The sequence below is a fragment of the Salmo trutta genome, chromosome 1, assembly GCF_901001165.1.
Source record: "Salmo trutta chromosome 1, fSalTru1.1, whole genome shotgun sequence".
NCBI classification, from domain to species: Eukaryota; Metazoa; Chordata; class Actinopteri; order Salmoniformes; family Salmonidae; genus Salmo; species Salmo trutta.
In genome coordinates this window covers 49,211,621-49,229,418 of record NC_042957.1, presented here as the reverse complement: position 1 = coordinate 49,229,418, position 17,798 = coordinate 49,211,621, and the positions used below count along the sequence as shown (strand labels likewise).

At 46.6% G+C, this 17,798-nt stretch overlaps 1 protein-coding gene across 12 annotated transcripts in view; it reads left to right on the top strand.

Annotated features, from left to right (window-relative positions):
* Positions 1 to 17,798, top strand: part of LOC115198265 (G patch domain-containing protein 8) — a 39,124-nt gene that overhangs the window by 15,389 nt on the left and 5,937 nt on the right. For 3 of the 12 annotated variants that reach the window (XM_029760164.1, XM_029760181.1, XM_029760172.1), the window contains 6 exons: positions 3,386 to 3,404; positions 5,904 to 5,976; positions 14,854 to 14,921; positions 15,076 to 15,162; positions 17,129 to 17,272; positions 17,641 to 17,771. In XM_029760164.1, the coding sequence (XP_029616024.1) occupies positions 5,970 to 5,976; positions 14,854 to 14,921; positions 15,076 to 15,162; positions 17,129 to 17,272; positions 17,641 to 17,771 (437 nt within the window). In that variant the 5' untranslated portion in view covers positions 3,386 to 3,404; positions 5,904 to 5,969. Of the gene's footprint in view, positions 1 to 3,083; positions 5,977 to 11,728; positions 11,771 to 14,853; positions 14,922 to 15,075; positions 15,163 to 17,128; positions 17,273 to 17,640; positions 17,772 to 17,798 lie in introns of those variants that run through there. The other 9 variants (XM_029760117.1, XM_029760136.1, XM_029760126.1 and 6 more) reach the window with 7 other exon arrangements.

The window sequence follows — 17,798 nt, the reverse complement described above, 5'->3', positions numbered from 1 at the left end:
GTCTATCCCCCCTCCTCCTCAGGGCATAGTGGATGTCCCCTGACTCCAACTATTGATCTGATTCTGAGCATCTCAAGGAACAGCAGAACAGTATCTTAGCCCAGCTGCATTGAGAGTTCATGCCAAGAGTTCCAGCTGCATTGATAAATAAAGCTTTACTTACAAGTAGGTACGAGGAGGGTTTTTAGGCTTTGTTTTAAAGTATATACTGCCAGTCTACATGGAAACGGCGCACACACCCACACAGCTATACCGCTAGACGATGAGAGCTAGCCTTAAGCATGAAGCTGTAACAAAGCCAAATGATTCAGCCAGGCACTCTGGTGTAAATAATCCTGTGTCTGTTCTGTTCTGAGGCACATAGACAGCAGCAGTAACAACAGCGGTAACAGCAAGGTCAGTCTGTCCTTCTCCTAGCTCTGCTGTTGTCCTGCTGCTCTGAAAGCGTTACTAAGCCATGCTAAAAATGCTTCCTTAATGAAATGTGAGGGAAAAAATCCTGTCTGGCCCTGACCATTTCTCCATAGACCTTCATGTGAAGATATATATGACATAGACCCTGATGGGTTGTCATGGTGGGCGGATTGATCAAACCAAGCTGAGCCATGTAGCACCAACCCACTCACTGGCTCAGGAGCCCACTGTAGGTGGGCGGTAGAGAGGAGTGGAGAGGAGAGCAGGAGAGGTGGCCTGCCTGCCTGGGTAAAGTGGCTCTGTTGCTCCTGCGCTATTGTCTATGGAGGGGCGCTGAGAGCCGCGCTGCAGCACGACAGCTCCTGTCACACGTGGAGAGGGAGAGAGGACTGTCACTTCAACCACAGACGCATACGCTCACATAATGCGTATTACACACACACACACACACACCCCAGACCTTTAATTTCAGTGAAATTGCAGCTGATCAGCTTTGAAATTTCACAGCTCCACTTAAGTTTGTCTGACCCCCCCCCCTCCCCCTCGTACTCCAGCAGCAGTGACATGGCTCTGGGGTGACGGGGGCAGTGACAGTCGTCAGCGTGTCTCACGTCAAGGAGCTGGCTGTGTGTGCAGCGCCTCTCTGCGCCCCTCCCCTGCCACTCATGTGTGTTCTGATCTGTAGGCAGCTAGAGGTCTGTGGTACTTTACTGGGATCTGTTTTCTCTCTCTGTCTTTCCCCTCTGTTCTCTCGCTCTTTCTCTAACATTGTTTTTTTGCATTGCATGTGTTAACTGGCTATCATTCGGTACTAGCTCTCTTACTCTGTCCTAATCATAACACCTTTTCCCCTCCCCCATTTCTCCAATGTCCCCTACCCCTGTTCCCTCCTCCAAATCCCTGGCCCTGAAAGAGAGATGCAGTGGGCAGCCTCAGACACACATACACAAGCGTTCACACACACAAGAGCAAACTCTATTTAAAAAAAACACCTGTGCACAAGCTCTTCTGGCCTCAAACTTGAGAGAGAAGATTGATTTCACACCGTGCCATTTAACGTGATGTCCTCCGGCCTTTTACCTTTGGCTACTGACCAGGGTCAGCTACATCACAGCACCACTGAAAAACAATATTCAGAGTCAAACCTCAGTCAGATTAGAAGGAAACGTACATGCCCAGGGATTTATGACAGGTCAAAGGTCATACATCACCCTCTCAGGGTGCAGTTCGACTACAGTAACACACTGACCCCAGCCCACCCTCAGTATGTTATCACGGGTGCTAACAGCCGTTTGGTGTCTCTGTTTTGGGTCCAGGTGCTGACATCATCAACATGAGGTGGGTCTGACAGACTGTGACGGTGTACCAACTGCTTAAAGGCCATGTTGTTGTTCACATCCATGTATCAACAGAGCTGTAGGTGTCTTTGAAATGATCAACCTTGTATAGGTGTTTTTTCTTTTCACTGCCACCCACACGCACGACAACATTGCTCGCCCGCCCGCCCACACATACACACTCTCGTGCGCGCACACACACAGAGCCTGGACGAACACACACAATTATACACACAGACTACTGTGCTGTTGCTCAGGCACCAGCTGTATCTTTCCTCTGCTCCATGCCGTGTGAGTGTTACACTCCCACCGCCTCCCAGCCTGGAAGATTACCAAGGGAAAGGTCGTCTGCCGTCAGTCACTCGTCCCCTTTCCAACCCTGACCCCGCCTAGGGCTCCATCTCTATTTAGCAGCCGCTCCCACACTGCAGGAGGCAGACTGACGAGGTCAGTTAGATGTTTTTAAGGTCATTGATGGTCAACGATCCAATGGTCCTGACCAAGTCTGTCCACCGGTTAAGTCACAGCTCCTCAAGGTCAACTGAACAGACCCAAGGTTAGGTAACAACTGCTCCAATATGGTGGTGCTAAGAGGGCAGGGCCTTGGTTGGAAGGTGTCTGTTCTATTTGGCCTGAGTCCCTTGAGGCCCATGCAGGGACCGTTGTTTCCATTTAGTCACACCAATCTGAGCCTCAGCAGGGAGGAATGTGAGCGTGCAAGGCAGACAGACAGAGCGCCAAGGACAGCGGAGCTGGAAAAAGAGCTTTACAAGGAAGAGGAGAGGAGAGCTGCCCCCCTGCTCTGTCCAACAGACCAGGCTCCACCAGACTCCTGTAAAAACACACATTCCACAAGGGGACGAGAGCGGGTGACGCCTGACTGCGACCCTCTGTTTTGTACTGTCACATAGTTACTAGTGTCTCGCTCTCTCTCTCTGAAATCTCACAGAGATAATCATATTAAATATGACCCAAGTTTTGGTTGATCTTTTTTCTGACATTATTTTCTGGTTAAGTGGATTAGCGTGTTGTCTGTTCTGTGGGTTAAGGCCTCAGACAGTGATGGTGCAGTAATCCCCATTTTAAAAACCTCCCGTATAATGCAAGGGGCTTCTGAACCTCCAGTGTGAGGCTCACACACAGCCAGCGTCTACTGCACACACACACACAGAAAATTACACCGTCAGCATCACAAGGTTTGAAGACGCACACACGCCGAGGTTCCTGGTATGGTGCCCCCTGTATACCTCTTCCTTCCTTTACCCCTATCTATTTGGTTTTACCCTCCCTCCCCCCCCCACCCCCCCCCCCCCCCCCCCTCCCATGCACTGTGTCAATGACAGCACAATGCACATTACCCTCCCTACCAACACTCGGTGTGGATTTCTCTTGTTTGGATAACATTTTCTTTTTATTTCTCCTATATTAACAGTAATCATTAAAGCAGTTAGTTTATTGACATGCCTAGTTACCACATTTCTGTTTTGTGTACAGTGTTTTATACATTTTATTAGGGCAAAATAAAGATTTTAGCTTTTTTTAATAAGAAAAAGCTAGAGAACAAATTGCAGTTGAAAGAGTTAGTGACTGGCCGGTTTCTTACATTGTGTCACGTGTGACTGTTCTTTTGACAGCCCAGTATTTTAAAGCCAGGTTCGTATGGAAATGCCTTCACTCCACTTGCACTGCTGTTGGAACTCGCCGTCGTTGCTTTTCCTCGTCCGTCTGTCTGTTTTCTTCTTCATTTAGTGCATTCATTCATCTGTTGTTCAGCACACAGCCTGCGCCTCATCTCCGCCCTCACACTCTGCTCAGTCCATTCTGATTGGCTCATCGATCAGTCTCAGCCGTTTTGGACTGAAGTTTCTCCCCCTCACCAGCCCCACCTGGTTTTCCTCATTCTGATTTACAGACGCAGCTAGAGTTATTTTGGGGGAGGGTTACAGACTATTGGCTTACATTTGATTCCCCCCCACCAACCTACATAACCCCTGAAAGGTGCTATTAGATCAACTACTACTCTCCTCAGCCGGTGCTTGTGTTTCTGTGTGGGTTGTTGCAGGCAGCTACAGCACCATCCTACTGCGGTGAAAACTGAAAGCATCCCCAGTATCTCTTTGTCAATGGGAGCAGGGAGGAGCCCACTGCAGCACCATCTGCAGTGCAGAGAGACGAGGCTGCAGAGGATCATGGGAGTTGTAGTCCTCCAGCCCCTCTTTTATTTATAACTGCTCTGACTTGATGTGTCTAGCAACCAGCATGAACATGTTTATATGGTGACACCATGCTAGGTGATGTATAGCTCCAGTTATTAGAAGTACACATGCGATCCCTCTCACCAGCATATGAGGCCCAGTATGAATTCCTCTCTTATCTGTGCTTGGAGCGGAAGATCTGACCGGCACACAGATACAGCTCATATATCCCCCATTCCCAGGCTCTGTTCTACTGGGTCTTCCTGTCTGGAATTAGACGAGGGGAAAAACACAACCAAACAGAGCTAGGAAGTGGTGCAGTTCAACTTTTCCCTGGGGTAAGGTAGGAAAACAAATATTTGTGTATTTTATCAGCAAGGCCCTACAACAAATACTGTATATGAGGGAGATTATCAGTGGCTTTGGAGGGGAGTTGCCATTTCAACAGTTTTTTAGGTGTCTCGCTTAAAACAAGCCAATTAGGTAATGATATTTTAGTTAACGATAAGCAAGCTGGGAGCGTTCACTTAGTTATACAGATGGGGGGCACTAGTTTGGGTAGAAATACCACAGGGACTTGATAAAATTGACAAAAATCCATCTCTTGGACAAAAGCAGACGGGCGGAGATGCAGCATGTTCTGTGTGTGACAACCACTACCCCTTCCACATGCACTAACCCATACTGCCCCACCCCACCACCACTCTTACAGCTCCATCCACTTCCACGGCCCTCTGTCTGTCAAGACAATCTACTATGACCCTGTCCAACCATCACCTCTGTGCTTGAGCCCATCTCAGACTAACACCATTGGTCCGTTGGCCTTCTGTTGACCCTGCCCTTCTGTATATGCATCATCATATACAGTCCAGTACTAACACCGTCTCTTTTTGTTCAACTCTTCAACAAAAAGCTGCATGCAGTTTTACTGTTTGGTTTCAATCCCTCCCACTTGGTTTTCAGTTTGTGAAATTTAACATCTACTCTCTTTGTGATTATAAATATACTTTTTGGGTTGGTTTGTATGTTTTTGGTAGATTTCAGCACCCTGGTGAATGGTAGTAGAAAAGCTTGGAATAGTTATAATCACAACTGAAACGCAACCTCTTTTTTTAATTTTTTTTTTATACAAATCTCATTGTTTCTGTTTTCTTTGTGCTTGATGATGTACTGTAGTTTGTAATGGTGCGACAGTCTTGCATTTCACTTTTGTTTTACTGCCGTCCCATAGCGTTATAACAGTCTCAGTCACGCACCTGATGTCTTCCTCTCTCCTACACAGTCATACACACTCTCAACCCTGGGCCTTGTAATGGTAACCCAAGGCCCTCTTAGCTCTTTCTCTCTCTCTCTCTCTCTCTTTCTTTCCCCCTCTCTCGCTGTATTTCTCTCGTGACAGCTGCATAGTTTTCGTGGCGCTCCCCTCTGTCTTGGTTATGGAATCACAACAAGCTTGAGAGTTTCTGGTCCTCTTTCTGTCAACGCAAGATTTCCATACCTTGTTTTGTTCCATTTGTCTGTGTACGATAGATCTCGCTCTATAGCGGTTCATATATGTATAAGCGTGTGATACATATATTACCGTCTCCTTTCTCCTCTTCCTCCTTCCCCTCGTTCCTCCCAGTCAGCTGATATTCTCTGTGTTACAACAACGAGTAGAACATGGGACGCTTCATCCCCAGTTTGTAAGCTTTAGAGGTTTTAATCAGTTCCTGTAAGGGTAGGCTCCTTCTCTACCCCTCAGTGGCCATAAGGATGTTAGTACAGAGATTACACACTCCCTCCTTCCCTCCCTCTTCACCTCCCCCTGTGCTGGAAGACACTGATGTCACATGGTGTAGGAGGTGGGGATGATTTGGTAGTAGTCCTGTATGTGTTTGTGACCCGTGCCCACGGGGAAAGTTTTTCTTATTATTGGAATGTTTTTGGTCTTTTTCTCCTCTGTTCTGTCTGCCAGGATAACATTGGGCACCGGCTGCTTCAGAAACATGGCTGGAAGCTGGGGCAAGGACTGGGCAAAACCATGCAGGGTAAGAAGACATCCTCGCCCCCTCTCTCTCTCTCTCTCTCTCTCTCTCTTTCCATACTCCTTTCTCAATTGTGTGCTAATACCTCTCAATACTCCTCTCAGTACTCCTCCTCTTTGCCTCACCTTTCTCCAGGTTTTATTTTGTACTTGTTTTGTTTCTTTTCAACTGTTTTTCCTTTCTATTTTCTGTGCTTTTTCTGATCTCTCTCTTCCTCTTCTGGTAGATGGAAAGGATCAGAGTATTTAGTGCATGACCCCGGTACAGTTGTCCCTGTCGGTCTTGCACTGGTCTTAGCCAGAACTAGGTGTAGAAAGGATAGTGTAATGCACCCTGGGACAGGACGGGAGGGAGGAGGAGGGTGGTGGTAGTGTTTGTTATTTGCGCCACTGCTGTTCCCTTCCCATGATGCATTTAGCCTAGAGCAGATTTGACTAAAGTGGGCCCGAGTTAAAATATTTTTTTAAGGGGTTGTAGAATGCATGCCTACCCCACACACACTCGCACTGATGCTCATTGCTCACAAGCTCCCTTGAGACACACTGCCCTCAGCCAATGGGAGCTGCTGTTCATTCTCCTCCAATAAAGACATATTCTGATGGTGGAATGCCTGTGTGTACCCAGCTTGGTTCCACTGTGAAGTGTGTAGCAGACAGAGTCCAGGTCTGCTTCTCAGATGTTCCACTGATCAAGAGTCAAGTTAGTTTCACACTGTGTGTGTTTGCCTTTGAACACCTGTGTCATGTTTGGAATTTCAACTCAATTTGTAGAATGTCTGGGCTTCATAGCTGTGGTGATTAGTGCAGTGATACTAGCCGCTGTAGGGTTGGATATGTGCTCGTAGAAGATTGTGGAGTTACTGTAACTGATGTGGTCTGTATCTAGCTATGTATAGTCTAATATAATCGCCTATGTCATGCCTTTGTGTTCTACCCTCCCCAGTCTTTAGTCAAAGGAATTCAGTCAATATGTTGGTTAGATTTAAAAACTGTTCATCTCACTTCCTCCATTTCCGTTATCGATCTCTCCCTGTTAACTGGCACTTTATTTAAATGAATTTAAAGCTAATCTGGTTGAAGGATTAATGGGTTACTTTAAGGGGTACACTGATTATCTGTTATTTCAGGGTTTCCATGGTAATTAACTATTAACTTCTTATTGGAATTAATTGTATTGATGCATTTTGTGTGTATTGATTGACCACAGCTCATGTCTGATGGTGTTTTTAGTTGGCTGGCAAGGGTTTGAGCATAAAAACCTCTGAGTTTACTAGTGAAAGACAAGACAGAGTGTCTGTCTCTGCAGTTCCTCCTCCCTTAGGCCTGTAATGTCCTGGTGAACTTTCATTAGACAGCCCAAACACGTGTTTACATGTTATCTGCCTGCACTTCTGTGCTAGTACAAGCTTTCATGTCTGTATCTGTGTGTAGGACTGTCTTGGTCTGAAAACAGCCTTCAGAACCTCACGCAGCAGCACTCGGTGCAGGATGCAGAGCTGTTGGCTGTGGTTCATGCTGTTTTTCCTCTATAGGCAGGGATTGGCTGGCCCAGCATTGACTGGAGCTGTGCAGGATGGGGATGGGGGGGGGGGGGGGGGGGCTCTTTAGTTCAGCTCAGCTCACAGCCTCATTTGCTTGGTCCTGGTGGTGCAGCGCCCTGGCTTCTCTCCACTCAACTGCCTGCTATGCTATATTCTCTTCCCTCGCTCACTCACTCTCTGCCCCTCCCCTCTCTCTCTCGCTCTCTCTCATACTCGCACCCGTCCTCTTTCTCTCCCTCTCACCGTCTCACTTCTCCCTGGCTCTCCCTCTCCTTCCCCTCTGCTCTCTCTATAGAGGGTGATGAATAGCAAGTCTCTACGCTGGCCTTTTTTACAAGGAGCACGTGTGCGCCTAAATTGTGAAATGTAGGCGCACGCGAATACATTTTGGCGCACAATGCAAAATATTTTAGGTTATTAAGCTAGACTCTTACATTTTTCTAGGTGCACTGGTGCTAGAAAAGGGTCGCACAACAAAATATTTCGGTGCCTATGCGAGTAAAATGGTCGCACTGTAGAGCCCTGTGTAGTGTTGTTTTACTTCAGCTTTGAATGATGTCATAGTTGGCAGGCTGGTTGGTCCGTGTAGTCTATTGAGAATTGGTTTAGAGTGAGTGTGTCTACTTTATGGGGCCGAGTCCAGGGGCCTTAACCTCTTCACCCAACCCCTTTCACTCTCATTTGTTTCCGCCCAGAGCTAGCTACACAACCCAGACCCGTCTTTCACCCAGCCTTTTCTCATCCCTCCATCGTTCCTCTCTCTAGCCCCGTTCCCTTAGTCACACCAGCCTTTCCCTACCCTCCCAGCAGGAAGCATCTGGGCTGCATTACAACATGCTAATGGGAAACATCCCAGTCTGCTCGTTCTCTATCTCCTAACACACTGTCTTGTTTTCAACCGGGACGCAGTGCCTGGATGCCTTCTCCCTCTCAAAACCGTACACTACTGGGGACTTGTCCTCTTGTTCAGTCTGACACCCTGAGCAGGTGATTGTAACAATGTGTCGAATGCTACAGCTTAACGTCTTACTGTGGATAAATAGGCCCGTGTTAGAGAACCTTGTTTTTATACTTGCTTTTAGAGGAGGATGCCGTTACAATGATGCTTATGCAAATGTAGACTACCAGCCTCCCTGCAGTAGTAGCCTCCGGTGCAACATAAGGATCTGCACTGAGTTAAGACCTGGGTCAGTCAGGTCAGCTGGCTATTTGTTTTAAGGGAGGCGGGGTAGTGTACGTAGCACAGGGTACACTGCATTCTTTAAGTGTCTGCTTTTCTGTCTGTAGTGTTTAGCCATGGCTCATCTAGCTGGGGATCTGTCCCACCCTCCCATTTGGCAGCACTGTGCTAAACACAACAGTCACACAGAGGAATGCCACACACACACACAGCAGCCACGGCAAATGTAATACCAACAACGCTCTCGTATGCTAAGGAGCTTTTTGAAGACGTTGCTACACTTGTGTTAACGACTCGTCGTCTCTGGCCTTGAAGAGAACACAGCCGTTGCGTCTTGCTTGCTGAGGGTCTCGACGCTGTCCCATGAGGAATGGTGGATTGAAATGTTGCCTGTTTTAAAGGTGAGGCTCATGCCAGGGACTGGTTGTAAGGAGGTTGGCAGGGGTTCCTGGTATTTCTGCTCTCTCTCTCCTCTCCTCTGTTCATGGACATGTAGGGCTTTCAGTCCACTTCTCTGTCACCAGTTACCAGCCAGAGGCCCTACAGTCCAGGACACTGCCTCCTACAGGGCACATTGGGAACTACCTGTCTGAGTGTGTGAAAGCACTGCGGTGACCCATGACTCTGATGCGTTTATAACGGGATTGAGACAGGCAGACAGTACAGGGTGTTTTGTTTTTAAATTTGCATTTTAAAACCGGACCTGCTGTCTGGTTGTCAGTAATCTAGCGAATAAAGGGGGTTCTATTTGTGTGTTTGATGTGAAAATCTGTAAATGTTTACGGTTTATGTACTAAGCGGCATGTAGCCTTTTGGTTAAGAGCGTTCGTTTCGGTTTCTGGTTCGAATCCCTGATCCGACAATCTGTGCCCTTGAGCAAGCAGTTAACCCTAATTGCTCTGGGTGAGAGCGTCTGCTAAATGACTCAAATGTAAAATGTTTAAGTTGGTTGAGTGTAGCTCTTGTGTTGCTGTTCGCATGGTGTCAGTACAGTGTCATGTAAGCAGTGGCCCTGTGGGTAGATGAGTCTGTCTGTGGCGCTAGCCTGCCTGCATGTCCAATTGTTTTGGATATTAATGGTCCTGTGTCTGAACCCAACAACTGTGGACAAATATGGTCATCTACTTTACTCCGGAGTGGACTTATAACACAATCACCGTATCACGCCAACACATCACTATAGAATGAACCTGTGGGATCATATTCTAATGATAATAATACAGGATTATACTCATTCTCTCCCCTCCTGTCAGAACAGAAGCTTGTTTGACTTGATAGCAGTGCTTTGAGTTTTCACTGTATTGACTCTGTTCTTATTTCTTCTTTTGTTCTTTTTGCCCCTTTTTTAGGTAAGGTTTGTTGGATTCCCTCTGTATGTGTGTGTGTTTCTCCCACTCTACAATTGACCTCAATGTAACACCGCCCTTTACAACGTAGGCTAATACTGGCCTCTCTCAGCTTCCTCCTCTTGGCTTTATAAACCACTAAACTATTATTTCACTTTTCACAATCTGCTCACAAGTACCTACAGTGCTTTGATTCCAAGTACGAAAAACCCAACCAAAAGCCAATTAAAATCAAGGTAGATCCTAGTAACCAAAGATTGCATCACATCCTGTAGAATCACCAACTCCAAGTCTCTTTAGATTTGTTTTTTTTCCCTTTTGAGTGTCTGTGGCTGCCATGGTTGGGGGTTCTGATTGGCTGTGACTACGGCTCAGTCTTTTGAATGGCTTGCAGAGTAGGCCCCCCCCCCACATCTGCCTGTATCTACCTTCAAACCTGTATAGTGAGTGTGTACTGTATGTATGCGTGCGGTTGTCATGTGGGACTGAGACGTGTGTATTTGTGTGTGTCAGTCACTGACGGGGGCCCTAGGGAAAACTTACAGGGAAAACCTCACTCCCCCCTCCTGCACCTAAAATGTGTCTGCCCCTCCCTCCCATGTCTACCAACGTCACACACACCCATCAGCCCTCTCCCTTTGGCCTTCCCCCCTGCACAGCATGCCTGTCCCAGAGGTTCGACCCTGCCTGCCTGGACTGTGTCAGTCATCTGGGGATTTAAGCAGTGCTCTGTATAGGCAACATGCTACACTCAAAGGACCCTTCATATGCTCCATGGGGAACTTCAAATTCAACTCTAAATAGTCATTTGACTGTTATTTTCCTGTTGTTGCACACTTACGGTGCTAGACCAAGTCTCCTAAGCACTGCTCAAAGCCCTGTGGCCCCCTTTTTCAGGTACCTTTCTGTCTATGTTCATCGTCCTGGGGTAAGCATGTCCCAAACTGAGCTTGCTGACAGTGGGACAGTGAGGGGATTTGGGGGAATCTAGGCTAACCAGGCTGACAAGACAAACATCTGTCTGTGCGGCTGACAGAGGGGAGAATGGTGGCTGTGTGTCGAGTGGTGTTCTGTTGTCAGCTGATTGGTTGCATGCTCGTATCAAATGAGGCATGGTCGTTCCTCTTTACTGTACCAGATGCGATAGATATTTTAACACACAACATTTAAAGCATGATCTGTAGGACAGCCGGACAGGGAGCTTCACCCTGTTCTCCTGTTCCAAGTGGATCTGTCCTCAGATTCAGCTGTTTAAACAATCATCCCCTACCCTGAAGAACAGAGTCCAACTCAACTCCCCCAGAGCTCTTATCTGATGGGGATGTTATTGAAGCCAGCTGCTGGCTCTAGCTGTCATTCTTTGGGGTAGGGTGAAGGAAGAGTGAGGGGTCTTGGGAGTTACTTACCACAGATTTGGGGTGTACAGGAGAGAGGAACAGGGGGTCCAGGCACCCATGGGATATTGGGGTAGTAAGAGCCAGGACTGGGGACTGGGATGGTGGGTGAGAGAGTGTGGTGGTGAGAGGAGATCCCTGTAAGCATCCAGAGGGCCAAGAGTGAAGAAAGGAGAGGAGGGCTTTAATTCCCCCCCCCCCCCCCCCCCCCCCCAACTCCCATCCCCACCCCATCCACCCTTCTCTATGTGCCTCGAATCTTCCTGCTTAACCAATTGGTGTTTCTTTTTTACAGCGATTTGATCCTGCCCATGTTGTGCTGATGGTAAACTTAGTGGTAAATGTTATTTTTCCCCCCGATTGAATTGTTTTTATTTTGTTGTTTTTTTTCCTCCCATTTCTTTCATTTGTTGTTTTCCCGTCATCAGAGCACCAATGCTACATAGGCTTTCAATTCTCTCTCAGTATTAGTACTCATTCTGCTGCGTGTATATTATCATATATATACATCTACATTACTCTTAGAAACATTCTCATTTTGTTTGTTTTCAGTTTTTATTTTTTTTTACATTTTTTACCTTGTGATTCACACTGTGATTTAGATGCACACTTTTTTTTGTCCGGTCCCTTGGTTGTCCACTGGAATGGGTAATGCTGAAGGTATTGTCACTGTGTTTTTAAAGATGGTTATAGTTGGGGACATCTCCTGTAATTGTAAAAAATCGTATTTCATAATGATTAGGTGCCTGGATTGTGACTTCTCCCCCGGGTTCTCAGTGAACTGGTCAATTGGTGGAGAGCTTTACTGCAGTGGCCTGTCTGTCTGTCTGTCCGTGGGCTGGTCTCAAACAGTCCCCCTTGTGGTTGGACTGCTCAATATCCACTCTAATAGTCTAGGTCCATCAAACTCAACTCTGGACCTCGAAGCTAGTTCCACTGTGTTCTTTTAGTTGTTCCCCTCTAATTAGGGACTGATTTAGACCTGGGTGCAATTACTTATCAGGTAGAACAGAGAACCAGCAGGCTCCGGATCGCCTAGTGCGAAAGGCGCTGCATTGTTATTTGGACGTCTGCATTGACCGTGCAGCATTTATGGTGATACGGCCTCTGCGCAAGTCAGGACATTCGTACTTGTTACGCTTCGGGGAGCAGCGCAGAGCTGTTGTCAAGGAAGTGAGTTTGTTTTTATACAGGACCTCCCACCTACTGTCAATCAATCATGTCTATTCGGAGCCTTCAACCTTATTACAAAATTATGAGGGGCACACGGCGATGCGGTACGGAGCTCAATTTGGTAATTGCGTCACACCCTCCACCCTGCCTTAATGTGTCCAACCGGCAGACAGACACTGTAGTGGGGTTTGGAGTCCAGACAGGCCCTTATTTGATCCACATGCGGCTATAATTTAAGAATTAGGATTATACCATTGGGCTGTGACCATAACAATGATACAAGAACAATTCAGAGAACAGACAGATGTTAACAGAGAGGATTCAAATTACATTTGTTGGGTTTTTTTGCCCCATGGGCTAGGAATTAATTAGTCTCACATCTGTATTCTGACACTAATGAATACATTAGGTATGTAAGCCTATGCTGCTGCCCTATTATGCCAATGCTGATTATCACGCTGGCTTCCATTGCAATAGAACAGCCCCTACATTATTAATTATCACATGATTTAAGATGCAAACCAAACAGTCTATCCTCCTCACTAGTGAAGTAGGGGGGCATGTGGATTAGAATGAAGCAATAAGGTACAAGGGGGTGTGGTATATGGTCAATATACCACGGCTAAGGGCTGTTCTTAGTTACGACGCAACACAGCGTTCCCAGATACAGCTGTTGGCTGTGATATATTGGCCATATATCACAACCCCCCGAGGTGCCTCATTGCTATTATAAACTGGTTACCAATGTAATTAGAGCAGTAAAAATAATTTGTTTGTCACACCCGTGGTATAAGGTCTGATAACCACAGCTTTCAGCCAATCAGCATTCAGGGCTCGAACCACCCAGTTTAATATGGCTAATAAGTTGTGCTACGTGGTAATAATAGTCATTATTTGTATCCGATTGTGGATTTGTTAATTCCTAGCCCTATTAACTACAGACAAGCATCTTTTAAAATGTTCATAATCACTCTTGCCCAAGGGTATAAACTGAGTCTAAAATCGATCAAGAGGATAATAACGTAATCTTGAGTACGGAGAGAAAAAAATATAAACTGAAACCAAACTGAAGTGCTGATTGGACTCTTATCTGATTTACTGTGTACCTGGCTGCCAACCAACAGCCACTGCTGCAGCAGACTAGTCCAAATTCTGTTTTGTGCCTTTTTTGTTTCGAGAACCCCTGTCTGTCCAACCCCACCCCATACCCTATTTTCTCAGGTAAGTATCCCCTCCCCTGCAATGTCACCATGGCGATTCCTGGCCTGTGACCTCACTCTGCTGTAGTTGAGTGCTTGTCCTTTATTTTCTCTCTCTCTCTCTGCTTCGTTTGGCTGATTATGAGTGGATTAAGCAATTACGTGTCAAATCTCCAACATAGTTTTGATCTTTTTCTGTTTCATTCTGTTTTCTGGTTGTTTTTGTTTGGTTCATTTATTTTTCTGAAGTTAATTTCCTTCTGATCTAGCTCTTTTCACAGCTTACGTAACATGGCTTAAGTAGACTGAGGGAAAGAGGGGGAGAGCCTGTTAGGCCAGGGCCATGATGAGAGCCTGGGGTAGAGGGGGAGCAGAGGCTGGGTCTCCTATGGGACAGTACAGGGTGTTGTGGAGGGTAGGTCAGTCACTGGGCAGTTCAGAGCCGGGTGATGGGGAGGCTGTACTATGTTGTCGCAGTGGTGTTCTGCTCGGTAATCTGTAGCAGCTGCGTCAGCCAGCCCCTCCGGCAGTATTGTCCTTGGTAAACTTGGCGTTCTTGTTGAACAGGACTGCAGTACTGGAGGAGGGAGGGGAGAGAGAGGCTACGCTCAGCAGTTTGAGACTGGAGGGAGACACAGAGATACTGCGACAGATACAGGCTTAAACCCTGTCCTTGCCACTGTGTTTTTCTCCAGTATACTTTATCCCTCCGTTTCCTTGTCCTCTCCCCCTCCCTTATCCAAATGGACGTCTCTGAACTGCTCATGTGGCCTCTGCTGGTTACCTTTCAGAACTAGGATCTTTCTAGAAAAGAGAACCCAGCTGAGAAGAAGTCAGGGTACTTAAGCTGTGCTGTGCCTGGTGGCTATGGTAAGCTGTGAGAATGGCTGGTGTTTGGTTCACTGTAGCTTTTCTGGTCTCTTTGCACTTCAAGGCAATATTCTCTAACCCCAGCACCCTGTGCTCTAAAAGCAGGTTGTCCCCGAGCTGTCCCCCCGTCCCAGTGTCAGAGCCTCACCTCCCCCTCTCTCTGTCTCTCTCCCCCCAGGACGCACCGACCCTGTGCCCATCATCCTCAAATATGATGTCATGGGGATGGGACGCATGGAGATGGAGGTAAGACACTGTCAGTGGCTTGCAAAATATCCATATTCTACATTTTGTATCCTACGACATGCACTGTGTAAAATGGGTCTGTGTATTTGTGAGTGCTGTTTTTAGTTTGTTCATAGCGAGTTTATTAACTTACATATACCCTGTGTGTGTGTAGTTGGACGTTGCCGAAGATGCTACAGAGAAGAGGAAAGTGCTGGAGGTGGAGAAGGAAGTCACAGAGGAATTACAGCAGAAATACAAGGTGAGAGACTCTCCTTACTAGCTAACTCAATCCAGCCATACATACGTCTCTCTTCTCAAGGTCCTCGTTTCAACAATCTCTCACTAGCAGTCGTTCACTCGCTTCAAGGTGACCCCGTTTCCTGCATTTGCATACCTTCTTGCTTTTCTCCTGTGCCAGTGACTCATAGCCCTGTCTTGTTAAGATTCTGCTGCCGTTCTGTGTCGATGCAATAAAATCGGCCTTGGAGAATCATAGAGCGTCTCCTGTTCCTCATCTCCCACTCCCTCGCGCTTCTTTCTTGTGGAGAAAATTGGATGAGTTCATGTGAGGAGTTGCTGTCTGTGCTGGTGTGAGATTCTGAATATATGAGACAGACTGACAGACGCTCAGTCGATGGAACACTTATACTGTCATGCATGTGCCAAATCATTTATTTTAGCGGGTTACCAGTATATCTGCGGAAATGGCATATGCCAGTGCATTTGGAAAGTATTCAGACCCCTTGGCTTTTTCCTCATTTTGTTATGTTACACCCTTATTCAATTTTTGTATTTTTTTTATGTCCCTCATCAATCTACACACAATACCCCCTAAATACAAGCATAAACAGGTTTTTAGAAATGTTTGCAAATTCAGGACAAATGTAACTGATATCACATTTATTTCAGACCCTTTACTCAGTACTTTGTTGAAGCACCTTTGGCAGCGATTACAGCCTCAAGTCTTCTTGGGTATGATGCTACAAGCTTGGCACACCTGTATTTGGGGAGTTTCTCCCATTCTTCTCTGCAGATCCTCTCAAGCTCTGTCAGGTTGAATGGGGAGCGTTGTCTTGGCTGTGTGCTTAGGCTCACTGTCCTGATGGAAGGTGAACCTTTGCCTCAGTCTGAGGTCCTGAGTGCTCCTGCTCCAGAAACTTCGTTCTGCACCTTGTTCTGTTAACCTTCCCCTCGATCCCTCCTGCTGCTGAAAAACATCCCCACAGATTGATGCTGCCAGGTTTCTTCCAGACGTGACGATTGGCTTTCAGGCCAAAAGTTCAATCTTGGTTTCATCAGACCAGAGAATCTTGAACAACTGAACGCATTCAACTGAAATGTGTCTACCGCATTTCACCCAACACCTCAATCAGAGAGGTGCGGGGGGCTGCCATAATCGACATCCACATCGTCGGCATCTGGGGAACAGTGGGTTAAACTGCCTTGCTCGGGCAGAACAACAGATTTTTACCTCGTCAGCTCGGGGATTCGATCCAGCAACCTTTCACTTACTGGCCCAACACTCTAACCACTAGGCTAACTGCTGCCCCTTCAATTTATTGACTCTAGGAAGAGTCTTGGTGGTTTCAAATTTCTTCCATTTAAGAATGATGGCGATCACTGTTTCTCTAAGGGACCGTCAACGCTGCAGACATTTTTTGGAACTCTCCCCCAGATCTAGCTTAGACCTCATGCACTGTCAACTGTGGGATCTGATATAGTTTTCCAAATCATGTCCAATCAATTGAATTTACCACAGGTTGACTCCAAGTTGTAGAAACAGCTCAAGGATATTTTTGTAAATAAGGTATTTCTGTTTTTAATTCATGTGCAAAAAAAAAAAAAAACATTATGGGGTATTGTGTGTAGATTGAAGGGAAAACAATTATTTAATCAATTTTAGAATAAGACTATAATGTAACACATTTTAGAAAAAGGGAAGGGGTCTGAATACTTTATGAATGCACTGTATAAAAACTGCAAGCACAATCCTTGTACCTTACCTTATGTGATTGATTTCTTTCAGTTATTGAACTTTTAACCTCAATGGTAAACAACCATAGTTTCCTGTGGATTACTCAACCAGTACCAAGCCCTATGATAGGAGAATAAAGACCAGATTATACTGGCTTTGATCTTATTTCATCTTTCCATCTCTAATCTGTATCAATGTCACTCACGTCTCCTGTGTCCACCCCCCCCGCCCTCCTTAACCCCACCAATAGGACCAGGTGGAAAAGGAGAAGGCCATTGCTAAAGCCCTGGAAGACCTGAGGGCCAACTTTTACTGTGAGCTGTGTGAGAAACAGTACCAGAAGCACCAAGAGTTTGACAACCACATCAACTCGTATGACCACGCTCATAAGCAGGTGAGGAGGACCTCCGCTTACCCCCACGCTGCTACACCCCTACACTCACTGGTTAGACTGTCACCGTGTACACGAGCTTAGAGAACCAGAGCCTTAAATCCCAGACACTTCAGAAACAAGTGTAAGGAGCCTGTCTCAGTGGAGAGGGCTTTGCAGATATAAAATGGTCTTGTTGAATGATGTTGCTGCACCATTGCCCTTACTGTGGATGCAGGAATCCTTAACTGCTCTCTTTCTCTCCCTCATCCCTCTTTTTCCCCCCTCCCTCTTTTTTTTCTCCCTCCTTCATCCCTCTTCTTCTCCATCTGACCCAATCTGTCTTTCTCCCCCCACTCTCCCGCCATCCTGCCCTTGGTGTGCTGCTGCAGCGGCTTAAGGAGCTGAAGCAGAGGGAGTTTGCGAGAAATGTGTCATCACGCTCACGGAAGGGTGGGAAGAAGCAGGAGAAGCGGCTACGCAGGCTGCATGAGCTGGCTGAGCAGAGGAAACAGCAGAACCGGTGAGCACATGCTACAGTATATACTGC